Below are 24747 nucleotides of genomic sequence, written 5' to 3'. Positions count from 1 at the left end.
TTTCGCCTTTGTTATACAAAGATGTTAAATAACTTAAATACATTCTTACCAGTCATTTGTGATCTGTTTATACCTACAAGCTATACACATGAGGTAGAGGAAAATAATTTAGGGTTCCCATAAGACATGAATAAGTGAACATGGACAAAGCTTTGTTGGTGTAATATCATCACAAAGGGCAATACATGGTTGATGTGTTTTGTCTTTGTTTTACAAGCACAGCACAAATCCTAACAAAAAGTACATGTACATGTAAAGTGATCCAAAGAGTATAAACTAGACCACGCTGATGCAATCATGAGTTTATACCGCATCATATGGTGATAACCAACATTACAAAGTCTTTTCACAGAAAGAGTCGATTATACAAACAGATCAAATCCTATAAAAAAAATATGGTTGATGACTGTGATTTTGTTTGAATACTCGCAAAAATGTGTCATGATCGTGCACATGAGTAAAAGACAGCTAAAGGTGAGTTGATTCTAAATTTGTTAGGATTTGTTAGTGCTTAGATAACAGCGAACTGTGAGATATGAAATGAAATATGCTTAAAGTATACACTGCTTCTCGAAGCCTCCACCCCAAAAAAGGAACAAACACCCAAAAGAAAAAAACAGAGTAAAAAATACAGGATATAAAATCAATTTAGACTTTGACGTTATTTACACTAAACACATGCTCATAATATATTTAAAAATAATTTATCTTTTATTTTTTTTCTACAAAACAGAATTTTGTACATGATCCACTGACGACTAAACAGTGCAGAGTTTTGGATTTGAAAATATGGACTGACTGTGACATCTGAAAACCGACTGGCTGCTGCATCATGCTCCTCCGTCTTGGGAGAAATTTTTAGGCCTATGTACAATCTATAAACAAACAAAAATGCACTCGCTGTGCATTTGGTATTCCTGTCATGCCTGTTTTGAATCTACTCAATAGTAGAGAACCTCAGTGAGTTTGGGCCGAGGAGTGTGTGTGTGTGTGTGTGTGTGTGTGTGTGTGTGTGTGTGTGTGTGTGTGTGTGTGTGTGTGTGTGGAGAACGCACACACCAAAAGCTGTGGGAAGCAGGCATTTATGCTTCAGGTCTCAGCATAGCTATTATGGTTTCCATGTAGCGTGCAAAGTTCTATGTATATGTTTTGACCAGTCTTTATTTGGCATGCCTTCTCATATCAAAATGCTTGGAATTCATCTCCTCAGGACAAATAACCCATGCGAGGCTCCCCTCCTAAAGCATGATACTGCTGTCGAGGACGGTGCTTTAATTTCAAATATAGTGATAATCATCTTTGAAGTATAAACCATCTGTTAAAAGGTAAAAGCCACTTTTAAGGACGTCTGGCATGGTGCTGCATCGCTGATTACAATCTGTAACCGTCTTGTTCAACAGCTGTGCGCTGTTTCTACAAATGTCTCTTGCGTTTCGTACTGCTACCAATTTCTGTTTCAGTTGCTTGTGAGAGTTGAACATGTGCCTCACTTTTGTCTCTATACCACAGGAGAAGAAACCTTTGCTATTTACAATTTATTAGAAAAAAAATCTGCACTGCACTGTATCCATAAATACAGATCTTAAAATACTTTAAAGGGCTTTTGGGCTTCAGTGCGTGAATGGCGCTATAATACAAAGCTGGGTCCCTCACTCAGTAGTTAATTCACACCCATCTAAAACAAGGCATATCTTATAGTATATAACATAATGTTCCCAGAGGCTACGAGCTGAGAATACGATGAAATATGATTGTCTGCATTGTTTGTGTGTTCAGAGGCATTTGTCAGAAAATTAAACCTTTGATTTCACGGTTATGTCTCAAAGTAAAAGTTTGACATTTTGGGCAATGGGCTTATTCACTTTCTTGCCAAGAGTTGGATGAGAAGATCAGTACCACTCCCATATCTGTCGGGTAAATATGAAACTACAACCAGCAGCCAGTTAGATTAGCATAAATACCGGAAACGGGGAAGCAGCTAGGATTGCAAGTCTGAAGGCCCTGACACACCATAGTAGATGTTGGTGAGCGTCTGCTGCCTTCATCGGTGTGGCGTGTCCCGCGCTTTTGCCCCTTGTCGGCCCCTATCAGGTTTTTATTTAGCCAAATCAGCGACGATGGAGTGAAATCACTCTGATTGGCAGTTCAGCTTAGCGCACAAGAGTAGAAACAGAATTCAGGAAAGTTAAAAAAAAAAACAAACAAACAAAAAAAACAGCTTAAGTCAGGGGAGTGAGACCAAATCAAACTTGTTAAATAAAGTAAGATTATTTTTCCTTAGCCACTGTTATGTTGCTGTTATTGTTCACTTGCACGCGGTAAATATGCTTAGATTGCATTGTTAATGTGCTAACTAGCTAACTAGCATAAGACGGTCTTCCAGCTCCCCTTTTCAATGAGGAATACAGACCACAGACGTCTGCTGGTATGGAGAGTTACTTCCTCTCAAGTAGGTGCAGAACATACATGCCAGTTGGCCGTTGGCTTTAGTCTTTGCAAAGTGTCCATGTGCAACTTTTTGGCCGAGACACAGGCAACGTGAGGCGACGGTTTGGTGTGTGTCTGGGCCTTAAATCTCACTGGTTAAGAGTGGCAAGTCCAAAGTCAAGACTGGGAAGTCCCAAGCTCTAAATTTCATGAGTCAAGTCCCGAACAAGTCATAATGTAATGATCATCATCATCATGAATGCTTTTTTTTTTTTTTTTTTTTACTTATTTGTTAAAACAAGTTTCTTGGAGGTTGTTGCATTTCCATCTGTAATTTTAGACCCACAACTTTGCAGAACTGTTAGTTCCTCGTGGTTCTTTCCTGCAACTTGATTTGGATACAGTCAGATTGGCTCAAACAAAGTGAATGTGGGAAATTCAAGCATCAACTTGCTGGGAATGAACAGCGCTAGCATTAGTTGATTCAGTAAATGATGGGAAATTAATTCATTTGTTGGTTTCTTTTAAATCTTTGGGCTTGGGGGGAAATTATGAGGTATTTTCAAGTCAAAAGGCTAAAGTCCAAATCATGAGGGTCATAGTCCAAGTCAGGCCGCAAGTCTTTTTTGATTTTGTCATTTGATTTTAAAGTTGAGTTTAAAGTCGTCAAATATGTGACTCGAGTCTACATCTCTGTTGATTAGCATGTTTTATCTTGTGTTTCCAGTCTTTATGCTAAAGTAACTGTTCTAGCTGTAGCCTCAAACATTGGAGCGGTATAAACCATATAACTGAAGAAAGTGAATGAGTATTTCACAAACCGTCTAACTGTTCCTTTAAACTGTCACCGTAGTTGCATGGCAGGGTGTGTGTGTCAACTGTGTCACTGTTGTGCCGAGCAACAATTGAACAATTTCACTGACTTCTGACATGCAAAACCCCAGTGTTTGCATTCAGACATCAATTTGCCGAACATTACACAAATATTAGTCTTATAAAATATATTTATATTAGCTATGAGACTTGCGCATTCATCTTCACTTGAGCAACTCTGCAGACACGTCAAGTTAGATTTCCGTCTCGGTCGCCCCATACTGTTTGGACTGACCGTCTCCATGTGTTGAATATGGCTCAATCAAATCATGGCAGCTGAAGAGGAAAGAAGGATGTGAAATGGTAGGGGGCTACATTCCTCCAGTTCTCCACAGTTTTCTTTACAACTTCAAAGTATTAAAAGTTAAACAAACAAAAAAAAAAATAGATTTAAGCTCTGCGGAGCTCAACAATTTCTGATGTGAGTCACACGTGGACCGTTTGCTGGTCAAGTGATCACCTGTTGCAATGATGTTGGCTGTACTAACAAGGCCACTGTCATCTCCAACTTGGATATTATTTGTATTTGCACTTTTCCTCTCCTATTTTATCCAAATACTAGTTATAGTGGTTGAAGTTATTCCCTGAACACTGGTTCGCTCAAGGCCGAGAATAGCCTAAACTGACTGGTTTAGTTATTTTCTGTTAATGCATTTACTAACAGCTTCATATTATATTATTAAAGAAAAGAGATCTTATTTTTCTCCCTGTGAAGGAGTAGTCCCAAAGGATCTATAAATTATCCACAGCAAGACAACGGACACAAGTGTGCTGCTTTCCAAAGGGCCTCGTCGACATGAATCAAGAAGAAAAAGGAGCGCGAGCACACAAACAACAAAACATTTGTGTGGTTAGTGGTTTGTTTTAACATAGTTAGATAAGTGGCTTGTATAATATCATTACAATATAACTGAATTTATTTACATACATATGCAAACACACAATGTGTGTGAGTGTAAATATGTGCGTGTAGAGTAAATCTTACACCCTGTCTTTTTTTTTTTTTTAGCAGTCTCTGAATATGGTTTTCATTGCCATAAAAGTCGTCATTTGAAACCCCCACCCCCCCAACTATCTACCACATGCTCACGTACAAGCACACACATGTAAAGATTGACAAACACACACACACACCATTCTTCTTTGGGATAGACCCCAGAAACCAGTCTGTTGGTGTTACTGTCCTTGTGTTGGATCCTTATTGACTGGACGCTAATCTCTTGTGAAAAAATTTGATTTTTGAATAGGAAAATAAAAGCTTCTCTCTTCAAGGCAAAGCCGTGATAAAAAAAAAAAAAAGACAAGAAAAAGGCTTGAGATGTTGACCCAGTTGTCTGAGAAGGTTTTTATGGATCTGCAAACCCCAGACACACACAGGGGCCACAGGACCTCTGAAACCCAACCCACAGAAATCCCTCAAAGTGCTTATTGCTTCTCCATCGGCTCACTCCTCTTTTGTTTGCAGAACACTGTTCCGACAGTGGAAGCAAAACCTTATTTGAGAACATAACAGCCACTCCTCTTCAACACAACCATCTTTCACTTGCTCCACTGACCGCAGGGGCTGACAGGGTTTACCCTTTGCAGGTATAGACCTCTTCTCTCTGTGTGCACTGCTTGCATTCGACGTAGCAGCACCAGCGCACCTGGCACTGGCAGGGCCGGGTCACCTCTCTACTTTGAGTGTTGTGGCCTCGCCCGCAGCAGATAGCGTCGCAGTTCTTGTCCTTGTAGCACTTGCGGGCCGCCGTGCCCGACGAGTACTTGCTGGGTCTACAGAAACTGGGCGAGTCCTCGATGTGGAGCAAGTCCATAGTGCGAGGGATCTGATCGTTCAGGCCAGGCAGGGGCTGCTGCTGCTGCTGCTGTTGCTGCTGCTGCTGCTGGCTCCGCCCTGTGGAGATCTCTCCCTCCCCCGTGGCCTCGTTGGTGGAGCTGCCGACCTTAATGGAGGTCTCGTAGCGCTGCTTCAGCTGCTTGCCAATCTCATGGAAGGGCAGGAGCTGCCTCCAGCAGGTCTGGACGGTGCAGGAGCCGGAGACGCCGTGGCATTTGCAAGTGGTCTCCACTCCGGCCTTGATTACCTTGTTCGGAGACAATGAAATATTGTTAACTGACAGGAAAGATTAAAGGAATGTGATGAAAGCTGTGTCATTTCATGAGCCTTTGTTTAGTAAGCAGCATTTCAAAGAGCCAAATTACCCAAACATGCTCATAATCAGACGGTGAGGGTGGAGGGCAGTGGTTTGGGAGGAATGCAGAGACAACATGGAAGATTATTACATTCACTGTTCCTTTTTGATATCACAATAAAAGGGATAAAGAGAGGCTTAACATATTGCATGTAAACTATGATTAACGTAATTCAAAAGGAGAACACTGTTACACTTTGTCTAAGCCTTCATATAAAAGACTAAGAGAATATCAGTTGGTGGGAGGATTGATTTTGTTATGATAATCACGGATGACATTTTGATCAAACTCAATAACTGTTATTATGATAAGTGAGGGGAGGATATTGCTAAGAGAGGTGCTTTCAGATACATAATCCATCCAGACAGCCATGGGAAAGAGGAGACCTGTAGAAGCTGAGCACTATTCTTACCCATCTACTGTACCTGTGTTTTCTAAACCCACAGCTGATCAGCCCGAAGTTCTAGTGTGGTAATTATGTCATTATCTAGAGAATAAGTCGTGCGAACGGTTGAAAAGAGCGAGACAATAATAAAGACGGTCCTCTCTATATAAAATCATACATAATTGCAAGTGAAACACGGAGGTCGTCAGCAGAAGTGACCACAGACACGTTTATTTAACGCTACTTGACCTCATCGCAGTCAGCCAAAGTTCACTTCAGCATCAACCGCGACGTAAAAGCAGTGTGTGTGCGAAAATCAATGACAATAACACATTGTCTTAGATGGAGTTTGGATAGCATACAGTTCTTTTCTCAGACTGTGAAAGAGATCGGGGAACAGGAAGTGCATATTCATCACACCAGCAGGTCAAGAAAATTTGATAGGTCAGCTTTTAAATGTCGGGGGGATGCCGAGGCTAGCACATTCCAGCTCTGTCCTCCGTGTGGGAATTCATCCCGAACGACTGCGGTGTACCTCACTACATGTGCAAATCACACACACACCAAAAAAAAAAAAAAAAGAGCAAAAACAATGTTGTAAATCTTTTATCACAAATGAAATCTCTGGAGACATTGGATTTTGGAGAGCCAAGCTGAAAAGGAAGAGCCTGCATTGGTCTTTTGGGAGAGTTTTGTGTCTGCTAACATTTGGGAAGTGTGCCTCTGCTATAATTCATTTTGAAACCAAAATGAAAATGGCTACAATATGAGAAGAGCCGAGTAAAAGCAACAGATTCCAGACCTTCAGTTTGCTTTGGCTTGACAGATTAAGACCATTCCCTCTTTTTTATTTTACTATTAAAAACACTTCCAAGATGAAAACCCCATATTTGCTCACCACAAACAATTGCTGAATTGTGCCAGAGCACAAATGTGAGTCGCTGCCTATCTAATCTGGGAGAGAAAACCAAATATTGACTAATGAGCACTTTCAGATTTCACCAAATTTACAGTGGCAATTACTTTAATCAGTTTAGGTTTCTTTTTTTTCCCTTCAGATTTCTCGGAGATGCCTGAAACTCTACACTGTGTTGTCAGTAATTCACTCTCCCAAGCTTCCCCATGTATAACTCTATCAATATCATTCTCTCTGGTCGTATGAAATTCCTCTCTGGTCATTCTTAACCGTATATTTGGACAGCATGTTTTGTCTTGGACAGCAGTCATTTACCAGCGCTGTAATGTTTAAACTCCAGCATTACAAAAGCAAAACCAAAGATATGGTAGTACAGTATATCCGGGATAAGGCGCACAATGACTTGGCACTTCAAGCTGCTGTTTGTCGACATAATTGCACAGATCTCAGTCTGCATTATATTATCACAGCTTTCCCACAGTTTAACTGATCCATGGGAGCAATTAGCCAACATTTCTGTTTAAATACTGTCTGTGACTCCAAATGAACTCTTTATGAATGTGTCCTGGTTGAACTTATTACTTTGATAAAAGGCAAATTACAGCGACAGTTGGCGTAAAGATAGTGCTTTAAAATTATTGTTTAATTTACTTATCCTTTTCTTTGAATTTAACTCCCTAAAATGTAACATCACTGAGTCACTAAGTCACAGTTTAATTATGAGCTTGGAAAATACTGTTGCTGTCAAAGTCACAGATGAGCATGATAATCTATGGAGGAGTGAATGCTGAAAGATAGAGACTTCCAACAATTCAGTGCTGCACTTCCATGACCTTTTGGCACTCGCAAGAGTCATATTAAAGCGAGAACGGTGAAAATCGATGCAGCCGTGCCTGAGATATTCAGACTTTTTGTCCCTAGGATGGGTCAAGCTCCAAAACCACTGCGTCCTACACTTCCCATAGTGCAACTTGATAGTATCTTGTGCTTTCTGCTTGGTAAACCTTCCACATTGTTCACGACAAACCAAAACAATTAACAAAAACTCTCCATAGGGCCGAGGGAAACTGCAGCCTTTTCAAATTGCTCATGTAAATTAGATTCATTGATATAAAAATATCTACTCGAGCAGTTTAAGTGAAAGAGATGTCATTTAAATTATTGTCTAGGCTGCGCCCAGTATTATTCCCCATTACTAGTAAAATGACTTTGATGCGTAAAGTCAGTGGAGTGGCCCATAAATAAACCATCTCTATCTTCTCACTCTTACCTTCATGCCCACATTTGTGTTGTGCATGTCCACGCGTGCACGCAGGTCCTTGTTGGAGCGTTTGCCCAGGAAGTCCTTGACAAACTTGTTGGCGTATTTGAGGTTGTCTCCACAGCCTCCCCACTGCCACGCCTTGCGGTTCTCCAGGTCCGGGGCTTCGTCACACGTGCAGCGCTCCATGCGTCCCGCGCTGCAAGCTTTGGCCATTGCGTGGGTCAGGCCCGCCGAGGAGATGGCATACAAGAAGGCTGTCTCTTTAAATCCTGGGAAAGAGCAGTGGAGAGTGACAGATGAGAGGCAGGAAAATCTAGCGTATGTAAAGGAGTTTTAAGCTCTTTTAATTCTATTTTTTATTTCCTACGATTAAAGAAGCTCTATATGACATTTAGGACATATCTACGATTAAGAGTCTGATTCTGATTCATGCACTCGGTTCTCAACATAATGGCAAATGAGCCAGAGGCTAGCAGTTAACGTTGCTACCAGCGGCAACAGCACTGACAGCGGCAACAGTGCTGACAGAGCTAACTTTAACCTGGGGGGGAACCGGTGGGTGGCTGCTACACTTCTGTGACTGTCAGGATGGCATTATCAGTGGAAACCGCCATATGAGCACAGTTTAGAGTGGCGGCGATATGCTAGCCAGTGGGATACACACATGCACTAACATGCACACATCGCTGGACCATCCATCACAACAACTAACAGAGAAGCTTGGATTGCAGCACACACACAGGGAGCGTGACTTCATTCTCTGCTCAGGACGCCATTATACCACCATATCTTTGCACAGCAAATAGTTATTTGCCGCTATATTAATGCTCAGAAAGTCGTACACAGCTCCTTTAAACACAGGGTAGTAAAATGTACGGATGTTTCAGTTGCCTTCCTCAGTGTGAAATATTTGAGAGATACAAGGTTTGTTTTGAGAGTTCATAAGCAAAAGAAAAGACTGTACCTCTTTTTAGTATGTTGGCTCGGTGTCGGCCCTCTAAGGTGCAGTTCCACCTCTCAAAGCGGAATTGATACTGGCATTCTAGGGCGCTCATGGTGATGGCCTCTCTCAGGGTCTCCGCCACGCCCGGGTCTCGTCTGCACATCCTGCGCTGCTTCTTTTCCAGTTTGAGCCGGTCGCACAGCTTGTAGTGGGCCCTGCCCACGTTCTCCTCTGGTAAAGAGTTCAGTGGCAGGATAGACAACGGTTCATTACCTGTCAACCTAGAGGGAAAGATCACAGACGCACTCAGGTCAGTTAAAACAGCGCACAGGGAGGGAGCGGATTCATCTTGATAAAGGTTCCAATAAAGTGCAGGATGCCGACCTTCCTGGATAAACAATAAGAGTTGCAAAGATATACTACATAAACAGCACAGGAAGCACAGCTGGGGCATATAATGCTCAAAAGTTTGGTTAATGTTCAAATGAATTCAGCTGTTCAGTGGTTAATGTTCAGGGGAATTCAACATTTGCTGGAGATTGAGATCAACCTCCAGCGCAGGCGTGTCTGTGTAGAGAGCAAACTCTCTGCAGAGGTGGAGGAGTTCTTTTCAAAAGAAGTTCCTGACACCGTTTTGTCCCTGTTTTAGACACAGAACCAGCGGCGCTACAGAGCTGAGAATCTGTGATTGATCTTATAATTTGTTTAAGCAAGAAGGCATTCAGCTGGCATGGAGACATATTTTAAACAATGGCACGCGGTGAACATGACAGTCATTCTACATGCATGTGAAACAGTAGCCAGTGGATAGATAGTGTATAGATTTAAACATGATCACACATCACAGGATTCATTATAGAAGCCCTGTTTTCAGGATCTTAAAGCTGCGATTCATTTGAAATATAACAAGCAGAAGTTTCAGTTCTAAACATGGTATGGAGAACATGTGGTAGACTCACACTCCTTTTCGTCAGTTTATTTAAGGGAAGCGTATATAAAACACACAAAGCGGGGACTGCCACATAGCTGGCAAAACCGACGACCAGCGTTCTGAGGTTGTGATGGGGAGAGCAGAGCATTACTTTCATAAACACACACAGGGGACATGACTGTCAGCCTGTGACCATTTTGGTCACACCAACTGACAGGATTGGCACCATAGTTGTTCATTATGTGGAATTGCTGGCCTCCTTTACACCCTTAAAGTGAAACTGAAGAATAAATGGATTTACAGAACTCACAAAAGCACAAATCTTCTGGCCAACGTGACTTTGCAGACGGACTCAGGACACTTTTGTGCACTGGTTGACACCTCACCTAATACTTCTACTATTTTCACTGATGATGGAAATCTTCAGTTTTAATCTTTGTGTCTCAACTGATGCAACACATTCTTACTCCGACTTCATCACTTATCAGCTTTTGGTCATGGATCTTTCACGTCCAGACACGGCATGAAAAGTACCCTGTGTGTGTTGGTTGTTGACGTTCTGGGACGCCGTGTCAAGTTCTGCCTGTTACATGCATTGTCTACTTTCAAAATACACTTCAGTTTTTGCAGGAAATGCACAATTTACATACAGTTTCTTTCAAAATAAAGGCATTACGTCAGTACAACAATACAAATTGACATTTTTTGTCCTCCAACAACAAACGCACGTGGATAGGTTTAGGAAAAAAGAGCAGGGTTTAGCTTTCTAATCTTATGGGACGCGAACACTGCTCTCCCGGCTGAAAGTCAATGTGAACAATCCACCCGCCCTACTCTGACTTTTGCCACGTTTCCCCCTGATGCCGCAGAGCAATGTTAAACTATAACAACTTTTTTGTTGTTGGTGTCTGACAACTTTTTGGAGTATTTGTACTTTAATTTGACTTTTTATATTTGCGTTAACTTTAATTTTTACTCTACTACATTTACTAAATAAATACTTTCGCTCACATTTCCCCAAATCTTTTTTGTTACTTCATTACAACAAAATAAAACTGGAAAGCTTGGCAGATCAGTAGTCCTAGCTTGCATGTCAGATCATAAGTTAATCACGTAAGTGCAGACAAGTGCTCTTGAAGCTGCAAATAATTTTTGATTTCCAGTCACATGCAACACACTCACAACTACATGAGTGCAGCTCCACTTGTTGATGAGACTGACTTCATGATGGAAGCAGAAAGTCCCACAGCAGAGAGGGTGAGTAATGACTCAAGGAGATAAAGATTTTTTTCAGATGACTGTACGGTGATTGCTTCACTGCAGTGTGTCACAAACCTTCTTTAAAGCTTTTAAGTTGTAAAGAAGTGTAAGCCTCCCTTTTTAAGGTGGTGTATATTTAAGGAAAAATAAACACAATTCTGAACATGCTTTTTCCATTAACAACATCCACTTGTACTTTAAATTTCAATACTTGTATCAGATATAGATATCAGCTACTTTAAGACTTTCACTCATGTAGTATTCTAATAGGTGACTTTAACCTCTACCAAAGTCATTTCCTGGTAAGATATCTGTACTTTTCCTCAAGTGTGACGAGAAGTGTGTGAGAAGTCCACACAGCCAAATAAATCAAAAGAAATCCAACCAAGAGTAACCACAGCAAACCTGCCACATGGCTGTATTTAACCATGCAGTGTAAAAAATGATTCCACAATATTGTTGTAAAGGTGCAGAGCACCTGTTGGATGTCCACACCAGTTTGGTTAATGGAGCAGAAGTGTTGACCGGTGATCTACATTACTTACATTTTTGACTTCATTACTGTTTTTCAGAGATGATTCTGTCACCACTCATATTCACTTCAGCCTCGAGCAGAAGGTCACAGGAGTTCTTGAACAACAGATTTGTTTTAATAAGTCCAATAACTGACTGAAACGTTTCCCCCCGGGTCCTCAGTTTCATACCAATGGACTTAATAGCTCACATATGCTATACGATATTGTCTTTACGATGCATTCACGGCCTGGTTGAAAATCAGAGCAGTCAAATCAAAAAGGAGGCGTTGGGATTTGCTTTCAGATTGGGTCAAATGGTTTCCTTTTTACAAAGTGTGTTTGCCTTTCCCTAACTTGTCTGACAGCTATGAATTTTCAAATGGAAACCTGGCAAGCTGTGTCTTGACAGAGATTGCTCTCCCAACACACTTAGAGAGTAAAAAAATGTATGGTTTGAGGCGTACAGAGCGAAGCATGCACGATGCACGAGGACTGTCTCGCTGTGAATAACATTTTCCTCTTATTTGCCTCATGCTTTGTTAAAATACACCCAACGAACAATGCCAGGGAAACGTGTTCAGAGTGCCAAAACAAACAATTCCAGCTGACCCGGGGTGTTACATATGACTGACAACCGTTCCACAACATTTCTATGGCAAGCAGGCAGTCAGGGATTGAATGATGGCGCCACGTGGAGTACCTGCTTAAGTCCATTTGAAACACCAGAGGGGAATAAAAAAATCACGTGAATTCAAGATATGTCTCAAATTCACACCACAACAGGAAGCTTTACTGCTGAATATGTCTGCAACTTAAAAAACAAGCAAATATTATGGAAACTGTGTGGTGCTTAGCAATATGATCCAACAACAAACGGTGGTCTTAATTTACTCAATACCACCAACATGACGTGCACATTCCTCAGTAAGGCATGCATAGTAACACGTATCAGCGTCAAATCTTCCAAAAGCCCACAAGCCTGCCAAAACAAGACACCATTAGAGTGACAGGCCTCAACTGTCTGTGTGACGTCTGCCTGTCTGAGACAAAAAGATGGTCTGAGCAGCGCTGGAGGGAGTCCAAAGATGACATGACACTGATCTCAGCGCTACTGTCTCTGCGGCTGTTTTACACAAAGGCATATTTCTAGCTAGTTACAAAGACAGCCCGGAGGCAAAGCGTGGAGAGGAGAGATTTGAGAGCGGAGAAACACTTTACGTCTCCAGAGAAGAAACTACTGGCCAGGGCTCGCTCTTGTGCGTGTTTCCACTCTGCGGCAGACCAGAGAATAGTCAAATAGTATCACAGATGTACACTGATTCCATCTCGCCTGTCTACTGATAGATGCACTTTTTGGATATTTTTTAAGATTAAAAGCATTTCATGTCAATCATTCGTCTTTGATTCAACTTTGCTGGAAATTAAAGATAATATTTTCCCTGGATGCAGGACTGTGACCCCTGCTGTCACACAAAAGGGTCACACATTCCAATATGGTGATCTGCAAAAAAAAAAAGAAAAAAGAAAATATCACTCTGCTGTTTGCGAAGAGTGAACTCATTCAACTCACTTAGAGGAAAGGAGAACTGGAAAACAGCGCAGTGGCTGAATCACAAAAATCATTACCGATGTGAACTTGAAATCTTCGGTCAAAAGGAAGTCAGTTGTGTGTTTTCCCATAACGATGACCTCTTTTATGAGGAAAATTGAAAAACAACCACGCCATCTCTGACGACTTAGTGAAGCTCAGTTATTTTATAAAAATACTGGCCATCACTTTCTAATGATGGACTATTTTATGAAGGGTTTAACAGTCATATTTAATGGTTATATTGAGGGTTAATAAACTGTGTACTAAAGCTTTACAGGCTATTAATAAAAACTTTTTCAGTCTGTGGAAAATCTCTTTGTCTGATTGAACCACATTACCACTTTCCTTCTACATTCCCAGGTCGTCAAACACATCACATCTCACCCACTGGTGTCTGATAGCGATGCACAGGACGCCCTTCAGCATATCTATGTTGCGCACAGTTGAAACAAACTGTAACACGTGGGTTATGTTGTCAAACATTTACTGTTAGGTTTAGGTGACAAAACTAGAAGTTTAGAAAAAACATCATGTTTAGGGCCAAAATAAGTAAGCTTCTTACGTCAGTGCGCAATGACCGTAATGTAACGTTACATTACGCTACAACACCCTGACTTTTGGTTTCACATGGGACACAAATTGGTCTCCTAGGTGTAAGTTTTGTTTTGTTTGACCCATCCATTACACCAGCTCTCAGCATCAAGTATTGCTGTGTATGGATTCACACTGGAGTTAGCTGAAAGCCTGGTGCATCTCATAAAGACGCTAGAGGGTCACACTCCAAGGGGCGTGACAAAGCAGCCTGGCACTTGGGCAATGACTTGTTGCGTCAGACACTGACAAAAAAAGCTGTCCTTTAATGTGTGCATGATACACAGCCAGTTGCCGTTATAGTTTAGGGGGAAACATGGTGAGACAGTAACGAAAGTTGAGGCGAGTAGGGTGGATGGGCCCAACAAAGACTGATCTTCACCCGGGAGAGCAGTGTCCGTGTCCCGTAAGATTGTAAAGCCAAACCATGCTGTTTTTTCTTAAACCTAACCACGTGCGTTAGTTGTTGGAGGAAAAAAACAACATGAATTTGTGTTGTTGTGCTGACGTAGTGCGTTTATTTTGAGAGAGACTGTATGTAAATGGTAAATTTCCTGTGAAATCCGGAAGTGTATTTTGAGAGAAGACATAACAGGCATAACTTGACACGGTGTCCCAGAGCATCAACAACGAAGGCACCCAGGGCACCTTTAACATCTTATCTTAACATGGAAGACCCATGACCATGAGCTTTGATAGGTGACGAGGTCAGAGTGAGAATGTGTTGGACAAAGCATCGGTATCTGACGACCAGGGAATGAGAACAGGCTGCACTGGATCTGGATCGAAATCCATTTAGTAGCAACTTACTGACTGGCTGCATCCGAAGAATCCAAAGATCTTCATTCACTGATTGAATCTGCAGATAATTTTCTCCATTATTCAATTAATGTTTGGTTTATGAAATTTCAGTAAACTGTGAAAGAGCTCATGGTGACGTCCTTGCTTTTATTCAAAGCAAATTCGGGGTGTTATTGCAAGAAAAATGTGTTAATGATGAATCTTTTTTTTTAAATTATTGCCCATTAATTTTCTGTTGATTGGCTTTTCCATTTATCAGCTAACCTTCTCAGCTGTACAACACTTATGACAACACAAATACAAGATATGAAATAAAACTTCTCACACTGGTCACGTGACAACTGATCTATAAAATTCATTTTCTATTCCCATTAATAAGGCTGCTGGTTACAGCTTTATTAAAAGGTAGTGACAAATGCAAACCGCAATTTCTTATCACTAAACATACACATTATTCAAACAGTAGGTGAACCTCAGGGACCTACACAGTACCTCCGCCACACTGAATTACAAACTCAGAACATGTAGTCTGTGTTTTCACATCATGGACCATTTCTGTAGGTGTTTTTGTTTGAGGTGTTGTTTGAGGTGTTGGCACAGCAACACCAATTACACGTGGAATATAACACCAACATATAAAACTCATTATTATCCTACGTGAGGTGGGATTCTTGCTGATGTTTGCTCAGCTTTGCTTTTTCCATTCACACACTTGCCTCTACACACTCTTCGCAGACACCACTGACCCACTGCTACGCCGCGCCTCCTCCTCCTCCACTGTCTTTCACTTAGTTAAACTGGAGTTTGTTTAGTCCTTTCTCTCTACCTGTCAGCACCTCCCATTGCCCGTGACATTTACTTTATATACATTTTCCAACGCAGCGGGTTCAGTGAAAACGGATCGTTTCACACCGTGGAGCCTCAGTGTCAATCCCTCGAGGAAATCATTGACCAGCACTAGACTTCGCCATCAACGCTCCCTCTCTGGCTTTACATTACAGGCCTGGAAGTGATTCTCAGCTGGTGATTCTGCTCTCTGCTCGTTTGGTATGTCAATAGTTAAGGAGAGATAATAAACTGTTAGATAGCAGTAAACAAATTATATCTCTTATTTTAACTGTCTTTACCTATTGAGGTGCCTGCTCTGTCGGGTACAAACACACATAGCTTTGTAACTGCTGGTGTTATTCATATACTCACACAACCATATATAAACAAAGGTGGCTCAGTCCATGTGGTATAGATTAATCTCAGGAGGCTGAAGCAGTCCACACAAATATTAAACAATTCCTCACACAATGAATGAATCACTGCTTCCAGCTTTTAAAAAACATAAAGATTTGCTGCTGTTCTCTGTTGTAAATAATTGTAAAGTAAGTGTCTGTGGGTTTTGGACTCTTGTTCAGACAACGAATATCAATCTGAAGGAAAATAATAAACATCACATAACTTGAAAAGTAATCAGTTGGTAATAAAAACAATCACTGGTCACAGCTGGAGCATTAAACAGGATGATATATCAGCCAGTTTTATCTTATCGCAGATATATTAGAACATGAAAACAAGAAAGTGAAGCAAAGAGATGCCAAAGATATGTCTGAGGTAATTTAGGGACGGGGTCACTTTTGTCCAACAGAGAGTACTGAGTTTGTTTTTCAACTGTAAAAAATCCCATTTATTACAACGCTTGAAAAAAACTAATTTATGGAATCGTTATTAAAGCTGTTTTTCTGTTTTGTGTTGGGGTGTTTTTTAATTCCAGCTCTCAAAACTCTGCCAATTTAAATGTTTTTTACTTATCAGAAAGATTTTTGCAACCTCTTCAGACATTGATGTTGTGTAAAATATATTACAAATACTTGCAATAATCCATATTTTCCAACTGTTGAACAAGTCATTGAAAATATTTGATTATACCACAACAAGTAAAGCAAACATATTTATGGCCCAAATTTGGAGATAATGAAAAGAGAAAAATGTTGTGGCGACTTCCAGCCACTGTCTGTTTATCATCTTCACTCCACAAGGCTAACAGGTGCTGGCTACGTTTGTGTATGTCGTTACTATGCACACATGTGTGAGCATGCGCCCATGTGCACATGCATACGGGCACTTACTACCTTAAGTCAACACCTATGAGAGTCAGTCGTGGCTGAACGCGCCCAGGCAGAAAAAGCACAAAAGCCACCGTTTCTCCATCAGCCTGAGCTTGCAGGTTGTGTGGTCTGGTGTCTCCTAGATCACAACTTACTCCCCTCCTCCTTCTCCTCCTTTTTCCCTCTTCTCCGAACTTCCCCTATTCCCACTGGTCAATTACTCTAAACGAATGCCAATCATTCCGTCCAGCTGTTGGCTCAAAACAAAGTCTCCCGTAGACAAAACCACCGCTGTCTATGGACGTAACCTACACAAGACAATGACAGACATGAACATGTGTCCTGGAACTGTTGAGCTGTCATGAAGACAAACTACCGTGCTCACCTGAGATTAATCTGTGCATATTTTTAACAAATCAAACACTGAGTTTTTGTAGGAAATTAAACTCGCCAGTGCCGATCTCCTTTTCTCTCTTTCACTTTTTCCTCCTGCCTCTCAGTGTTTAAAATGCTCCTTTTGGGGGGGGGGAGTGTGTGCTTTTCTCAGAAATGTTGGATGAACTTCAGACCACCCTGCCCAAGTCCCATCTGGTGTATCACAGCCCAGGCCATGCCAGAGGTTGTAGGAATGTGAGTGTGTGTGGTGTTCTCCCTCTGGCCCACTCTAACTATAGCTGACAATGTGCTCCACAGCTTAAACTTGAATAATTGAAGAAACCATGAATCAGTGTCGAATGACTCTCTGCTACAGGGAGTCTCCAGGCTATTGTCCACCTCCAAGAAGACAAAATCCTGCACTGAACTCAGATATTTTCTCCCATTAAAACCAGAAATAGGGGAAAGAGTAAACGATTATGTATGAGGCTAAGATAAGATTAGTCACTGGTTGAAAGCACTGTGTGTTGTGACTACTCCTAACAAGCTGTGGCTGACACAGTACAGTAACATGACAAAACGACTTTGAAAACAAAGAGGTACTGGCCTGGGACTTAGTAAGTCATTATTGGTTGAGTAATGAGGCTTTCTGCGTTGCTGGGATGTCATGCAACATCTAGAAGCACTGCTGTTCACACTGTGAGGGGGAAAGTCCGATATCTTGTATGACTTAACAGGATATGACCCAACGTTATATCATCTGCTGTCCCTTCTGGTCATTTACAACCAGGACGTGTCTGACTACTCCCACTAATTGACTGATCCGGTCAGTTCCTGTGCATGTTTTCTCTTGATATTTTAAATGCGAATGACACGATGCATGAGACATGTTTTCTTTTCACTCAGTTTTTCCACACAAAAAGTTGCACCAGAAAAATATCTTTCTCTTTCAATTCATAAAAAAAGTTACTGTTCAGCCTAATTTTTTAATCCACAGCCGTGAGCGCTGGTAGCTGAGCAGTAGGTCTACAGGCCCTGGGTTTGGGAATGGGAGTGTGGGGCATGGTAAGAGGTTTAACTGCTATGTGAGAACTCAAGGCTTCTAAGGTCAGCAGCTCAGTTATAGTCACTGTGTGACTGGCACAGATTGGGCGCGCAGCAGTGTCCGCATGACTCCCCTGTTCTAGCCTACACCATGGCACAGAGCAGCCCTGTACCAGCGCACCGACGCACCAAACACGTTCAGGCACACATACCGTACTCGGCTCTCACCGATTCGCACATGCTGACACAAGACCCAGACTACGGTAATTTGGTGAGAGAGCAAAAACAGTTTGACTATGACCTGTAAAGCAGATATTTAAAAGTGTGCAGAGAGTGGAAATGTCAGGTTTGTTGGTTCCTGTTACACTGGGCAAAAGCTCGCCTGTGAATAAACTGAGCATGCAAAGTCAAACCACAAAATCCAAAACAAAACAGTCGCTGTTTTGAATCATTCATGCCTCGGTACCTTCAAGTGGCTGAGTTCATTAACAGTTATTTACTCCTTACTACTGAAAGATTATGTTTTCCTGAAAAGCCTACAGAACCTGAATGCATAAAACAAATATGTCACCTTATCGTTTTTAATCTTGTTGTAACAGTAATTTCCAAGTTAAAGTTTTAATGTGTTATTAATTTGCCTACACATGAGAAATACTCCCAAAGCATGAGTTTCTGTGCATGTACACACAGCTCATTTATCGCCTGGAGTGAGAAGGTTTGACTCTTGACAGTTGGGAGTCATGCAAGTGGGCCATTTTCAACGTGAAACAAAAACTTCTTCAGGCTTAATTGCAGCACAGATTGTTTGCCATGCCTAGGCCCATTCATGTCAGCGTACATCTGACTGTGTCCATTCTCAAACTAATGCTCAGGCTTTATGGATAAATATGCCTTTTGGGGCAAACCTTAGTCTATGCAATAACACCCATTTGGCAAACACACACTTTTGAGTGGAGTATCTGAGTGCATGTCAGGTCAGGCTTCTATAGGATTGTGTTTATGTAAGATGAACATACTGATAAAGTGCAGTGAAAGTCTAACCCTGCAGTTTTGAAAAGGTTTGGTCAACTTTCTTTCATCCCTTATGAAATTATTAATCTTTCAAGCAGGTGCATGAAATTAAAAGTAGATTTTTATGTTGGTTGCTTCAGAAAGATTTAGATTTAGATTGTTAAAATGGACCATAAAAAAAGTTAGACATGAGAATTTCTCTGGGAGACCAAAGCCTTAAGTGAGGGTTTGTCAATCTGCTAATCTTGGCACACGTGAAGTGCAATGTCTCTTCTATCCCCACAAACCAAGCAGAGAAAACGCCTGCGGTCAAGGATGGAAAACACAGGACATAGCGGTCACACTAACTAGCATCATCTCATCAATGCCTGACCACTAAAAGTATCTTGAGTCTATATTAGTTTTCCTGTTTTGCAAATTGTCCATGTCTCCAGCTCCATCTGCAAAGATCATCACGCGTTACCAACGAGAGTTTCCTTCAATGGGAGTTGCCTCCCCATATCTTCTGACTATCCACCAATGAAGTGCGCAGCTGACTGGTGGGACAGTCCTTTTAAAATCAAATATGTCTTCGCTGCGGTCTCCTCGGCATGCCGATGACACCAGAACTGTAGGTCGTTAGGATGTGAGCAGGCCAAACACATTTTAAAAGCCTTACCAAACCATGTAATCTTCAAAAATATTCAGAAGAACCATGTTATTATACAGTATGAGCCCCATAACAACCCACTACGGACACCGCTGAAACCTCCAAAACAAAGGTGCAATTTTTGATGATTCAACCTGTAAAATAAACAGTAACACTGAGCAACACTTAGTTTAGAGAAGACATGATATTCTGTGCTGAGAGGGGGATTTTTCCTCTGTAAACTGGAGCTGAGAGACACTTCGTACATGTCATGCAGGTTGACCACAACTAAGCATACGTAGGACTGTTTTCTTTTCCTGAATTATTTTTACACAGACTTGGCTGCCTGTGCATTTGATGTTTTCACATTTCATTTCCCACTCTCCTACTGTTACACCAAAAAGTTACAAAGTGCTGATTGAGGACCATCCTGCGCTCTCAGAAGGCGCTGCACCACCCTGTGGCATCCACAGGCATAGCAGGCCCTTTCCACAGGGATGTTATACAGCAGAGCACTCAAAGCAAAGCACAGCTTAGCTCAAATCCGGATGTATCAAACAGAAATATAAAGAAAACAAAGCTCTCTCTTTTCAGAGGCCATGCGGTCTGTTATCTAAGCCTCCAGGTTTGCGTGATCTCACCACCCTACACGGTCACAGCGCTGAGAGAATCCTATCTTCTTGGCTCACAGTAAAGTGATACCCTTTGAGGTGTGGCTGTAGCCACAGGATATCCTATGAAGTTGGGAAATCCCTCTATCAACGGTGCTCCCCGCCCTGCTGCACGTCAGGGCTAATCAGTCCTTAAGGCCTGGTAATGAGACGCCCGCCACCACTGTCTGCCAGGCATCGCCAGCCTGAGCCCACACTAACTCTGCTGCTCCTAATGAGTGGTAATCACCCAGCAGCTCCCCACAAACCACTGCAGGGATGCCGGCACGCACATGAAGCAGGCGAACCGAGGAGATGGGAGTGGAGAAAGAGGAGGGAACCAAAGGAAATGTTTACGTGGGGCCGCTTAAAAAACAACTTGTAACATTTCTTTGCCGTGCTAAAGAAATGTGGCTTCTTTAAAGTTTAAAACACACGGCTGTTTGATACACACCAGGAACTAATTCAGCACAGTGATAAAAACCTTTTACAGCAGCAAACTGAAAAATCCCTCCTCCTCAGTAAATTTACACACATCCCATTTGTTATCCTGTTGTTTTTGGCATCCTGCCTCACCTAATGGAGTGCTGAAAACAATAATACCATTTGAAAGGGCATCAGCTCTGCTTCAGGAACCAACTGATGATAGAGTGTTTAAGTATATCGCAGTGATTAAATAGCAACTAATAGCACTATATTTGCTTCTTCCGGATGCTGCGGTGCTGCTCTGATTGGTAAATCCCAGCTGCATGACTGTGGGCAGCCTTCCTGTATATGTCGCACATGAACTAAATAAAAACAAACTCTTGACTCAGTGTTAGGACTCGCATTCAGCACGGTTTACAAGACCACAGAATGACATGCCTTTTACCAAAACTCAAATTTAAACCAACACAGTCGTCTCAGAGAGCCCTCTGAGCCCGGACAGGGTCAAGTGAGCAAACGAATCACTTCCTGCTCTGACAGTTTACACAATATCTCAACAAGGTGCTGTAACCTATTAAGTCAGGTAAGGAAAGCGCAACGATCATCTCCAATTCGAACTCTAGTGATAACGGATTTAGCAGGACCAGCACCTGCCACAACAGGCTGAGGGAGAGAAAATGAGTGCTCACATTCTTGTGGCAAAGGATGACAATTTAAGCGGGTGCTTGACTACGCCAGGAATCCCACCCCACCCTCCACTGCACAGACTATGGGCAGGAGAGATTGTGTTTATGTTACACTTACGCTCCACCGCACTCTGGAAATTGGGTATGCAACATTGACCCTCTATTTTGAGTAAATCAGTACTCAAGAGGCCCTAGGATGCCTCGTGCTCGTGGAATATTTATTTGAACAGGTTTGTGTTAGTGCGTCCCACAGTCAAAGCCGAGCAGGACTGTGCCGGAGTGTCACCGGTGTCGAGTTTCTGGGAAGTTGGCCACGGGGCAGTCACATTTTGTATCTGTGTCACCTGTGCAGGCTCTTTCAGTGTGTTTCATGTTCCTCAGCTGCAGGGCTAAATCATTCACTGACACTCATTCATATTCCCTCCTCACAGAGCGGCGGAATAATAAATCTGGAGTATCGTAATACCACATGTCTCTCTGCACTACACAGGCCACAGATAGAGAACAGACTGACAGAGGGAATTGAAAACAAGTGCTAACTGAATAAGTAAATATGCATTACCATTAGGACCATTAAGGCTGATGTGAGTGCCAATTTGGCACGTCAGCTTTAATACATAAAGCCTGCCAAGGGCGACACTGCTACAGGGAGGGAGACAGAAACAGAGAGCAGGGTTACATTTGTCCTTCTAATGCAACTGTAGAGCTGAAACCAAAGACACAGACAGGGAAAGTACTTGATATGTGCATGTGCATTACAGATGATGACGTTTTGCTGAATAGGGGTTAGATGTTTCCATCATACAGAGCTATTACAGGTGCCATACAGCATGCTTACATCATCCAAATGAGTGCCAACACTTTGTAACACCCAAGAGAACAACATTTACCCAGACATGTGAAAAACTGTTAATGACAACAATCAGGTTAATGCCGAAAATGATTCAGTACTACCAAAAGTGCTGTTTTTCTTTAAGTTTTCCAACATTTTTATGTAAACATACCGTATTCAGACTCGCCTATACATCCAGGAGAAGGTCGACAGGTCTAACACACGAGTCTAACGTGCCCTTAGGGGACACTTCCTGTGCTCTCTTGCAGATTCACAACAGTTCCCAGATCAACTAACACTCCTGGATCCCGCACAACACCCATACCTATCATAAATTTGACTCTGCTGGAAAGGCTTCAAGTGTCATCACTCCACAGTCTACAGCCATTTGTCTCTGTGCACGTCTGCACTGTTTGCAGCCAAGGGGAGCCCTAACAACACCCATCAACACAGATATTTGTAGATACTGCTGAAAAGCACCAAGATCTTGCCTCTGCTTAGCGTGACATGCCACCTCAGTAGATTTTGTTGTTGTTTTTCTGAAGATTATGGGGACTTTGTGGATAGGAACTCTTCAGGTGAAACATGGCTGCTCTCCCACCTGACATGCTGACCTCATTTGAACGACCTTGGCTTCCCTGCAGGGTAAATGCTCTTCTGTAACTAAGACAGGGGGGGAGAAAAAACTAAGAGTGCAGTTCATGTGAGTAGGCACATAGTACATTAGCAGCCACTCTGAAGTGGAGGTCATAGTGGGCTACACCTAAAATCCAAGGCGTTCCCTGGGAACTTTGAAATATACACCCTTGTGCTCTTTCTAAATTAAACATTATTGTGTATATGACATGATTCATGAAACTCTAAATTTTTCAGATTAATTTCCTAACACGTGTTCCAAGTGTTTTTTAAAGCTGATGGAGGCAGCAGAAAAAAAGACCCTGCCAGAGTTGTGTGATGTTTATGCTGGATGGGGGGAATTTTCTGTGCGAGCTGAGCAGACGTTTCGGCCACCAGTTCAGTCAGTCAGATTGCTTTATTGTTACCAGCTGTTGAGTCTGAGGCATATACACTCACCTTTCGCTCCGCGGCTGTTTTCAGAGTCGACTAAGGATATGATTTTACAAGTGTTTCAGCAAAATAATCACTCGACCGCTACCTGCCATTCAAACGTGCCAGGGGTTACTTTACAGTGGGCGCTGGCTCAATTGTCGGGGAAAGAATGGGGTGAACTCTCCTCGGCCAACATTACTCCGAGCCTGCGTCTATCTACCTATAATAGATGCTGTGTTTACGGGGTTGCAAAGATACTCCTTCACCCTGCTTGTCACAGAAAAAAAAGTAATTGTCAGCAGCTTCAGTGAGGCCAAATCGTGCGCAGTCAACCTGCTGCTGCAGCCACCAGCTGCGAGGCCGCGGAGCGCTGCGCAACCGCCGCCAAATGACACCTCAGTGACCCGCAGATAGTAAAGCAACCAAAGCAACTCAGAAAACAAGTCAAAGTTATTGTTTGGTTTTTGGTGCAAACACGCTGAATAAACTCATTTTAAAGAAAGTTTTCAGTGAGTTTAAAAGAGTCAAAGAAAAGTTGTTACCTGCTTTACATTTCAAGAACCAATCAAATCAATGAAAGCAGCATCATGGACATAACTGTGTGTCTGTCAAGTCCTTACCCGAAATATGCTGCGGTTGGTCCAGGCAAGTTGAGAAGATACACTATAACTGTGAACGATAACCATCCCAGGAGTAGGTGTCCATCCAGCATTTTGCTGCGGCTCCAGGGCAGATCATTTCGTTTCTCCTGAGTAGCTGTGTAAAATCCCTTGTTGAACGTTCAACACTTCTTATACAGAGAGGAGCTGCGCTGCGCTCCTCCCATCAGCGCAGAGAGAGCAGCACAGAGAGGGGGAGAGAGAGTAATATGGCAATACATACAGGGAGCTGAGCTGATTCACAATTCACTCTCAGGTTTCAGGCAGATAAATCTTCTCATTTATGATTGGCATGACAGTTTCTCCTCTGTGGCTGTTTTAAGCACACTGTTTGTGCAGACTGAGGTCAGTCTGAGCTGGCCTGTATATGATCAAATTCTTGTTGATCATCAGTCAGTGACAGTTTATTTCCAGAATGGCAAACCCTGCATTTGTGTAATCCAGCAAAAGCAGGATAATACAGTAATACTAGTCTGCTGCACTATAATGAAGCGTAAGTCCATACTGACTAAAAAAAGATGTTGTAGCGAGACTTTGCATTTTGAAATAGTTCATTCTTATAACAGCGGTGGAACGTAACTAAGTATGTTTACTCCACTA

The 24747-nt window shown here is 42.1% G+C and overlaps 1 protein-coding gene across 1 annotated transcript; it reads right to left on the bottom strand.

Annotated features, from left to right (window-relative positions):
• Positions 1-24264, bottom strand: wnt9a (wingless-type MMTV integration site family, member 9A). The gene is made up of 4 exons (XM_049597641.1): positions 24109-24264; positions 9023-9282; positions 8065-8327; positions 1-5384 (listed from the first exon to the last, which is right to left on the bottom strand). The coding sequence occupies exons 1-4, from the start codon at positions 24198-24200 to the stop codon at positions 4875-4877; spliced, it is 1125 nt and encodes a 374-aa protein (XP_049453598.1). The 5' UTR covers positions 24201-24264; the 3' UTR covers positions 1-4874.
• Between the last annotated feature and the right edge of the window lie 483 nt (positions 24265-24747).

Source organism: Epinephelus fuscoguttatus, linkage group LG15 (assembly GCF_011397635.1).
Source record: "Epinephelus fuscoguttatus linkage group LG15, E.fuscoguttatus.final_Chr_v1".
Lineage (NCBI taxonomy): Eukaryota > Metazoa > Chordata > Actinopteri > Perciformes > Serranidae > Epinephelus > Epinephelus fuscoguttatus.
The sequence above is the reverse complement of the archived record's forward strand: the minus strand, read 5'-3'. Positions and strand labels throughout refer to the sequence as shown.